We start from the raw sequence: 9,982 nt of genomic DNA, 5'->3' as shown, positions 1-9,982 counted from the left end.
CCTACTGCTGGGCGCTCTCGCCCTCCGACCCCCACCACTATAAAGCTGAGGAACCCAAGGAGCAAACACGCGGTTCATACACTTGCACTGTCATTCACTGGTGGGTGGATCAGGCTCCACCAAACTCTAGGCTTTTATTGGTCAGCCGAGAGGGATAGCTAGCAGCCTCCTCCGGATTGGTCGATTTCTGCTAGCTCTCAAGTCAATCAGAGCAGAATGTACTGGACTCCCAGTCTCTGGCTTCCGGGGTAGCCATGTTGGGTAGTGGCATGTAAACCTTCCAGTCCTGAGACCGCAACGTAATAACATCCCCAGGTTTCCTCTGCCGCCGCCGTCTCCTCCTAACAGGTTATTTCAATGAATAAAAATGCGCTTTTTCACTCACAAAACGTGTCGTTTCATGAGTATAATGTGAGAAGACTGCGTTTAGGCGGTGAAGCGCGAAGGAGGGGAAGAGGTGCCCTATTCTGTCCACCAGCCCTCGAAACCAGCAAAGATTCAATACTGATTCCCGCTATCCAGGAGGCCCCCACTTCGGGCCTCCCGCAGCGTGCGCCGGTTTTGAGTGACGTTTGGCCCCTTGCGGCACCTGTAGCGTCCCTAGTTACCGGACCCCTAGTAACCACCTCCCCAAGCAAGGAGCCATCGGGCGCCTACAGCCGCGCCGGCTTCCACGCCCCGGGCCAGCGCGGGCGCTCAGGCCTCGGTGGCGTGGTGATGGCCGCCTCGCACCAAGCAGCGAAGCTGGCGGCCAGCAGTCTCCAAACCCCGGTCAATCCCAGCACCGGAGCGCGGGTCACCCATTACGAACGCAAAGACCCCATACAGTCCCTGTCGGCGGCGGCGGCGGCCTTGGAGGAGGAGGAAGAGGAGAAGGAGGAGAAGGAGAAGGAGGAGGAGGAGGAAGAGGCAGCGGGGCCGGCGCGGGCGCCGGTAATGCAGGGGCGGGAAGTGGGCTGGGGCTAGGCCCCGGCGGGGTGCAGCTGGAGGCTGGTCGGCGACCCCGCTGGTGAGGCGCGGGCTGGGAAACGCGCGCCCTGTCCAGATCCCTTCCTACCGGTGAGCCTGGCCCACCACGTTCTCTGTGCTCCCACGGAAAATACTCAAAAACAAGGCTTTAAAAAGTCTTTTAGTTTTAACTAAAGAGATTGTTGTAAAAATTTCTTGGAGAGCATTTACATTAGTCTGTTTCCAGAGAGTGAAAAGTACAGAACTTTACTCCTTATGCTCCAGCAACTGTTGGGAGTAGATATTTGCTTTTCTTTTTTTTTCGTTTTCTTTTCAACTTGAGGAAAACTGTTCTATCCGTAGAGGATAACCCATAAAACGCAAGTGAATCAGCTGTGCTGTCAGGTGTGTTTTGTTGTCATCTTGATGTCTTGGTTATTAGTGCATTTTAATACAGTACATGAGAGATGATGTTTAAAACCAGCAAGAGTTCGCTGGGTAAATCAGACAGATATAGTTAAGCCTCCAGAGAAACAAATTACTGAGGTTCCAATGTTTCCACACGGCTCTTAAGAGTGGGGTGAGACAGCTTTTTCACTGATCAATTTTCATTGTCAAATGTGTTGTGACCACCTGTCCACCAGGTAGAGGGTCAAGTCTGCCATCTGCTCTATTCACTTAAAAGATTGGAACCTTGAATTTTAACTAGCAATCTGCAGACATAAACCTCCTTAACCCCAGTTAAAGATTCTTAATACCATTTGTACAAAGCTGCTCAGATTCAAAACATTGTGGTCTAGGGCTAATAGAAATTACTGGATATTTTGGAATTCTAATCTCTTTAATCTACACTAAAACTGTTAATGAGAAAATCTGTAGCAACACCTTTTATGGGCAGTATTTTACCAACAGATAAACTACTTGAGGTTATCCAGAGTAAGGCAGATTGAGACCCCGAACATGAACCAGGGTCAGTGACCTAGGACCAGATTCATTCATGATAAAGCTTCCCCTCAACACAAATTTCAGGAGCCAGCGAAGGAGGCAAACTGATGTTGGAAAAAGATTTGAATGGAGAAAAAGGATTTGGAGTCCCAGGTTAGGATCTGTTCATTTGCTAGTTGATATTCAGAAGTAACTTCCTTCAATCTCAATTTCCTTATCTGTAAAAGAACTATAACTGTCTCTCTTTCTTGTCTCACTGGGCTATTAAGAGAACCAAATGAGAGAGTATGTCATAGCTAAAGGACAGTTTGTATAAATTAGTAATAATAATAACAACTGCCAGTGGGACTGTTATTTGAACAACTCTCGCAAAGATTAAGTTCTACTTTGGCTTGCTGTGGTGGAGGAAGCAGTCAGTTCTGTAGTCACAGGTATACTTCCAGAGTGCCCTGGTAAACTGCAGATTTGTATGAGAAACATCACCTTAGGAGAGGTTAGTTTAATGAGCTAATTTCCAAGGGAAATGGTCCTACTGAAAAAAAAAAAAAAAGGAAGATAAGTTTGGAGTTTGACACTGTTTTGAGACCAGTGTACCTGAAGGATCCAAAAGCAAATCTGGATAAGCTGCCACTGTAGTAGGCCTGATGGTCAGAGGACATGGGGTTGGCAGACAAAGCACTGAAAAGCTAAGAAAGAGAGTGCAGGAGCCAAGCTTTGCCTTTTTCACAGTTTGGCTTGGTCTCCACCTTGGGTTTTTTATTTTTCTATTTATTTGTTTTTTTACTTATTTATTTTGGCTGCATTGGGTCTTTGTTGCGGTGTGCGGGCTTCTCATTGTGGTGGCTTCTCTTGTTGCACAGCACAGGCTCTAGGTGCGCGGGCTTCAGTAGTTGCAGCACGTGGGCTCAGTAGTTGTGGTGCACGGGTTTAGTTGCTCTGCGGCATGTGGGATCTTCCCAGACCAGGGCTCGAACCCGTGTCCCCTGCATTGGGAGCGCAGAGTCTTAACCACTGCACCACCAGGGAAGTCCCTCCACCTTGGTTTTTTAAAGGTTAGTTTGTCTCAACTTCGTCATCTATAAGATGATAAGATGGAGTAAACTCAGCTTACCAGAATCACCACACAAAATTGATTAGAGAACCAACTGTCACAGTAGGCCCCTTTAAGTCCTTTGGTTTGCCAAAGCAACCCCTGCCCCACCACCGGCTCCATGCACACCCCTTGCAGGACTCCGTGCCCATATAGGGCACTAAGTCATATTTCTTAGCCTCAGTTGGAGATATCAGTTCATAGACCTTGCTGTGGGTTGATGATGACATGGGTAAAGCACTATTCTATAATTCACAGTTAAAATTTCACTGACTTTCCTAATGGGATGGCCTTCTCTTTTTCAACAAATATTGAGCATTTATTAAGTGCCAGTCACAGACTATTCAGTAGTGAATGAAGCAGACATAGCTCATGTCATCACAGTGCTTCCATTCTGATGGGGAAGTTAGACAATAAAAAATGAACAGTCAAATGATTATAAGACAGGAAGTGTTGGGAAAGAAATGAACAGGTTACTATAATTAAAAAAAGAAATAGGAAGGAAACTATTTCAGTGAGTTAACATTTAAGCCAATGCCTGATCCATGAGAAAGAACAGCCATTTGAAGAGTGGCCGTGGGAAAAGCATTCCAGGAAGAGGGAACGGCATATGCAGAGGCCCAAAGATAGGAGGAGAAAGAGTTTTGTGTGATTAAGGGTCTGAAAGAAAGCCAATGGGACTGGAGAAGAGAGAGGGGGAGAGGGGAGGGGATGAGGTTGGAGCGGTAAGGAGGGCGTTGTAGACCAAGGTAAGGAGTTTAGCATTTATTGCAGGTGCAGTGAGAGGTCCTTGAAGACTTTTAAGAGATCTGACATGTTCCTATTTACATTTTAAAACGATGACTCTGATGGCTTTGTGGAGAATGATTGGAGGGTTTGACAAAGAAAGGAGACTGGGTAGGAGGCTCTTGCAATAATTCAGGTGCCAGAAGTGGTGGCTTGGACCTAGAGCCCAGGGGAGATGGCAAGAAGTGGACAGATTGCATAGGACTTAGATTAGATTGGATGTGAAGGCCAAGGAAGAAGAAGTCAAGAATGCTCTTTCCCACGTTTCTGGTTTGACCAGCTGCATAGAAGATAACGTCATTTACTGAATTGTGGGTAACTTGGGGAGGAATAGATTCAGGGGCTGGGTGGGAATCAAGGTTTCAGTTGTGAACATGGTAAATTTGAGATACCTGTGAAACTACCAAGTGGAAAGATGTAGGAAGCAGTTGGGCCTATGAAACTGTAGTCCTGTTGGGTGTGGGATGGAGAATCTCCATCTGGGAGTTTTCAGCATTTTTGAAGCGCTGGATTAAGTCACTTAAGGGGAGAGTTCAGAGAAAGAAAAGAAGGGGCCTAGTATAGAACTCTTAAAACCCTTGACATTTAACAGTCAGGTAGAGAAAAAGGGGGCAAAAGAGATTAAGACCAGCTACAGTGGTAGAAGAATTATTGCAGGGGTGTGGAAGTTTCCAATTCATTGGTTTCAATGCTAAGGGAAAGGGGCAAATGCTGCTAAGACAAGGACATTTCATCCCCGAAGCAGGAGGGAAAGAGCAAAGGGGCACAAAGGCAGGCAGTTTTGTAGATGGGAAGATGAGGGAACTTCCCTTTGATGGGCTTTTTTTTTACTGAAGAAATAAAGGAATTATCATGGGCAGCTGGGAGTCGGGGTGGGAGCAGATAGAAGAGCAAGGGACAGGTAGGCAGGATCTCTGGGGCAGTGTGAGAGCCACTTCCAGAAGGAGCACGGGAGGTGCCAGGCAGACCAAGTAGTCATGAGAAATTGTTCATTTTTAAACTTAGCATTAATATTCACAAAACATTCTTTTTCTTTTTAAGTTACATTTTAATTATAGAAGTAATACATGAACACATTCTCCTTTTAAAATTTCAAATGTTATATCGTGCTTGCTTCGGCAGCACATATACTAAAATTGGAACGATACAGAGAAGATTAGCACGGCTCCTGCGCAAGGATGACACGCAAATTAGTGAAGTGTTCCATATTTTTATAAAGATGTTAAAAAAAAATGTTATAAATAAGGCTTAGGCCCTTTTAACACTTCTCTCAAAAAGAAAATCTGGTTCCCCCTCCCTCCTCATCAGTAGCCACCGTTTTGAAACTGATATATATTCTGGGCTTTTTCCTGTCTCCTGTGTACATAAATATTTTAATATATGGTAGCATTTTATAGATATGTATTGTTCTGCCACTTGCTTTTTTTCTCTTATGTACATTTAGATCTGCCTCATTCCTTACAAATCCCTTTAATGCAAAAAATTTTTTAAATAAAAATTCCATAATTGTAGATGATAGTAGATCGACTCTAACACAAATAATTATGAGTGCTGATTACTAATGAAGCAATATGTGTTGGAAGGAGACGTCATCTAAATGGGTCAAGCCAATCTAGGGAAGATTATCCTCTAATCTAGTGGCTGCATGTACAACAACATTCCACAGAAAGCTCAACAATTAAAGGGAAAGGGTGCTATTTTAGGCTCTTGGAAAATAATGTCCTTGGCCTAGATTATTTGAACTACTAAATGTTTCCTTCTGTGTGGAGACAATTTAAGATGAAGTTAGAGTTGGAAGTTGCTTATTAACCATTTATCTGTTTTGGGTAAAACACTGAGATCAGTTTATCCAAAAAGTTCAGGCTAGTGTTACCAGTATTAAGCTGAAATGGAATGGATACTGTGCAAAAGTCAGTGCATAAGTATAATTATAGTTTGCCGCTTCTCTTCAGAAGCTACTCATCCTTCTTTATCTTTTTCAAACAGTTTTTCCGGGTTCAAATAAACTTCATCCTTTCTGTGAAAATGATTGTTACAAGGCCTTCTTTTAAGGAATGTTCTAAAAGAATGAATGGAGAGCACGTGGATGCTTTTGCCTAAAAGCGAGTCTTTGGAATATCCACTCTGTTTCAATGGTAGTTTTTGGAAAATAAGCCCTTTCCTTAATACTCAGTAGGATCTCACTCTTGAGCAGCCAATATTTCTTTGATTCAGTCTTTATGAGGGAATACCTGTCCTCTTCCCTTGGGAGAAACTTAATATTGTTTTAGCTGGACATTCGCTCATCCAACAAATATTTATTGAGCATCTGCCATTGGCCAGGCACTTTTCTAGGCACTGGGGACACAACCGAACGAAGCACACAAACGCTTGCTTTTGTGATGCTCACTTTTTGGTGGGGGCAGGCATCCAGTACACAAATCAGCAGAGGTATCAGTTGGTGGTGAGTACTTATGATAGAAAGCAGCAAAGGGAGGCTGACAGTGAGTCGGGAGAGGCTGTAATTTCAAACAGGGTAGTCAATGAAGGCCTTGCTGAGACGACATTTTGAGTGAAGGTCTGAAGGAGTGAGCAGGTGGGCTGTTCAGATATCTGGAGGAAGGGAGAGGGAACAGTAAGCCCTTGAGGTGATCTTGCTGATTCTGTGAGCTTCAGAAAGTCTGCAAACTGGAATCGGCTGCTTCTGCTAGAATGAGCTCCTGCTGCCCAGACGGACGAGGAACCCTGCTGGGGCGGTACAAGCGGATTAGCAGATGGAGAACTAACAGGAAGGAATAAGTCCCGCTTCCTCCTCCAGCCTTGCAGTCTCCCTGTAGCCCCACTGTTAGCAGAGTCTAGTGGGAAGCAGCTGGCAAAGCGGAAATGTGGTTTGCAGAGTCCCAAGCCCAGCATCACATAGCACGGCTCTGGAGCTGAGACAACGGTTTAACACCTGGCTCACATACTTTATGTATCGTAAAACTGAAGTTCAAAAGCCTAGGGCCCACGTCACATGGCTAAGAAGTGCAGAACCTAGGCATGAATGAGAATGCTGACACCACATCTGTAATCTTTTCCCCACGCCACGAGAACACTTCAAACTGAAAAGTTACTTAACTTTCATCCAACACTTTCAGCTTTAAAGGGTTGTAAAGGGGCTGAAACCAGGTGACCCGTGAGTGGTCAGGAGCCAGTGGTAGACAAAAAACAGAAACCACCGCCTGCTTGCCCTAACCTCCCTTTCCAGGCTTGCTTCCCAAAATTGCTTTATGCATTTTTACTTTCCTTTTAGCCTGCAGCTGTGTGCACGTTGCTTTCCACCACGCACCACCGCCCCCATCCCCGCCACTTTTGCTAACGTCATTTCCTTTGGAGTACCTGTTCCCTCTTTCCCCATATATAATACTTTCTATGATCGTCCAGATTCTTCCATTCGTTGACTCAGCCCAAATATCACCTCCTCTAGGAAGCCTTCCCTTATCTTCCAAACTCAAACCAAAGCAAAGCTCCCTTCTTTTAAATACCCTTATCACTTTGTTGCTGAACTCAGGTTTGTGTGCCCAATGCACAGTGAAGCCAAACAAACCAAAGTAGTGGAGTTTGGAGCAGGGAAAGGTTTATTGCAGCCCCAAGCAAGGAGAATAGGCAGCTTGTGCTCAAAAAGCCCAAACTCCCCTGATAGGGAAGAGTTTTTATAGGCAGAATTAGGGGGGAGGGCTGCAGGGTGTGTAACCTTCCTCTGATTGGTTGATGGGGAGGTAACAGGGTGGTGTTCCAGGAATCTCAGTCATCAGCCTTCTGGTTCCAGCCAGTCTGGGGTCCATGTGCTTAGGCTCAGCCTAAAGTTACCATCCTCCGCCTGGGTGGGGGGGTCTTAGTTTCTGTTGAAGAACTCAGAGATTCGTATCAGATTGTTATATATATCCCTTGAGGAGGAACCAGGACCCTCCGCTTTCCTCCACTACTGTTTCTTGACTGCTTTTCCTTTGTTTCTGCATTCCCTCACTCCTCGAATTAGTAACCGTTTGAATCTGCCCTTTGAAATGGGGACACAGAAAGACTTCTGTGCTGAGGAGGACCCCACAGGGTTCTGCTCAGTTTCAACTAGATCTTTGTATCTCTCATAACCACTGTCCATTTCATGTTAGTCCTCCTGTCACTGCTTATTTAGATGCTGGTGTTTGCCAACATTTCCATCCTCAAGTTCTTGCCTCTCATTGCCCACAGGCAGCCTTATCCACACCCAAGGCTGCACCTGCACTTCTGTGTGCATTGCTGGCTCCCATATCTCCATCTCCAGCCCAGCCTTCTTACCAGGTCTCCAGACCTATTTTCCCCCATTTCCTGTACATTTGGCTGCCCTACTATCCTCTCACACTTAGTGTGTCTAAAACAGAGATTAGTTTCCTTTCCCTAAAATACCCTTCCTCCCTGTATTCCCTATATTAATGAATGGAAGCCCCGTCATCTACCTAGACATACAGCACTCCAAACAGAAACCTTTTCAATTTCTTGCCCACAGTCCAGGCTATTATCAAGTTGATGATTCAGCTTCTTAAATCTCCCAAGGCAGCCTCCTTTCTTGTGTTCCTGGTGCTGTTCCCTAATTCTGCCCTTAATACCTCTAACTCGGACTCTTGCAGTAGCCCATCAACTGCCACCAACCTTGCTTCCCTTCACTCCACCTCACTTGCTACCAGAGAGTCCTGAGTGTTACTGACCATGTCTCTCCTCTGCTCACATCCTTTAAGGCTCCTGTTGCCTATGGCTTGGCCCCCTGGACTCTTGGTACTCTTGGTTGGGGCTTTTTTTTTTTTTAATATTTATTTATTTATTTTGGGCTGTCAGGTCTTTGTTGCAGCACGCACGATCTTTCGTTGCAGTGCACAGGATCTTCGTTGTGGCACGTGTGTCTCTCTCTGGTTGTAGTGCGGCACAGGCTCAGTAGTTGTGGCACATGGGCTTACTAGTTGTGGTGCCCAGGCTTAGTTGCCCCATGGCATGTGGGATCTTAGTTCGACCAGGGATCGAACCCACATCCCCTGCATTGGAAGGCAGATTCTCGACCACTGGACCACCAACGAAGTCCCTTGGTTGGGGCTCTTGACTTGCCTTTTTCACCTTGTTTCCCATCCTCCTCTGTGCTCCATATGCCCTATTCCCCACCCCCACTCAGACTATATACCTCTCCTTTCTCAAGATTGCTTTGGCTATTCGGGGTCTTTTGTGTTTCCATACAAATTGTGAAATTTTTTGTTCTAGTTCTGTGAAAAATACCAGTGGTAGTTTGATAGGGATTGCATTGAATCTATAGATTGCTTTGGGTAGTAGAGTAATTTTTTCATCAGTGTCTTATAGTTTTCTGCATACAAGTTTTTTGTCTCCTTAGGTAGGTTTATTCCTAGATATTTTATTCTTTTTGTTGCAATGGTAAATGGGAGTGTTTTCTTAATTTCACTCTCAGATTTTTCATCATTAGTGTATAAGAATGCCAGAGATTTCTGTGCATTAATTTTGTATCCTGCTACTTTGCCAAATTCATTGATTAGCTCTAGTAGTTTTCTGGTAGCATCCTTAGGATTCTCTATGTATAATATCATGTCATCTGCAAATAGTGACAGCTTTACTTCTTCTTTTCCTATTTGGATTCCTTTTATTTCTTTTTCTTCTCTGATTGCTGTGGCTAGTACTTCCAAAACTATGTTGAATAAGAGTGGTGAGAGTGGGCAACCTTGTCTTGTTCCTGATCTTAGTGGAAATGGTTTCAGTTTTTCACCATTGAGAACAATGCTGGCTGTGGGTTTGTCATATATGGCCTTTATTATGTTGAGGAAAGTTCCCTCTATGCCTACTTTCTGCAGGGTTTTTATCATAAATGGGTGTTGAATTTTGTCAAAAGCTTTCTCTGCATCTATTGAGATGATCATATGGTTTTTCTCCTTCAGTTTGTTGATATGGTGTATCACGTTGATTGATTTGCATATATTGAAGAATCCTTGCATTCCTGGGATAAACCCCACTTGATCATGGTATATGATCCTTTTAATGTGCTGTTGGATTCTGTTTGCTAGCATTTTGCTGAGCATTTTTGCACTTATGTTCATAAGCGATATTGGCCTGTAGTTTTCTTTCTTTGTGACATCTTTGTCTGGTTTTGGTATCAGGGTGATGGTGGCCTCGTAGAATGAGTTTGGGAGTGTTCCTCCCTCTGCTACATTTTGGAAGAGTTTGAGA

General features: G+C 44.6%; 1 protein-coding gene and 1 non-coding gene across 5 annotated transcripts in view; both read left to right on the top strand.

Annotated features, from left to right (window-relative positions):
* The first annotated feature begins 621 nt into the window (after nt 1-621).
* The window catches only part of FAM161A (FAM161 centrosomal protein A), a 38,497-nt gene continuing 29,136 nt past the window's right edge, over nt 622-9,982 (top strand). For all 4 annotated transcript variants that reach the window (XR_003682383.2, XM_024133599.3, XM_024133598.2 and 1 more), the window contains exon 1: nt 622-933. Coding sequence is in view for 3 of the 4 variants with exons in the window: in XM_024133599.3 (XP_023989367.1) it covers nt 718-933 (216 nt within the window). In the remaining variant the exon portion in view is untranslated. The remainder of the gene's footprint in view (nt 934-9,982) is intronic.
* On the top strand, nt 4,876-4,982 carry LOC112067533 (U6 spliceosomal RNA). Its single transcript, XR_002893328.1, has one exon. It is a non-coding gene; the product is annotated as a U6 spliceosomal RNA (small nuclear RNA).

The sequence above is a fragment of the Physeter macrocephalus genome, chromosome 12, assembly GCF_002837175.3.
Source record: "Physeter macrocephalus isolate SW-GA chromosome 12, ASM283717v5, whole genome shotgun sequence".
NCBI classification, from domain to species: Eukaryota; Metazoa; Chordata; class Mammalia; order Artiodactyla; family Physeteridae; genus Physeter; species Physeter macrocephalus.
Note: the sequence above shows the minus strand (reverse complement) of the source record. Positions and strands in the feature narration are given on the sequence as shown.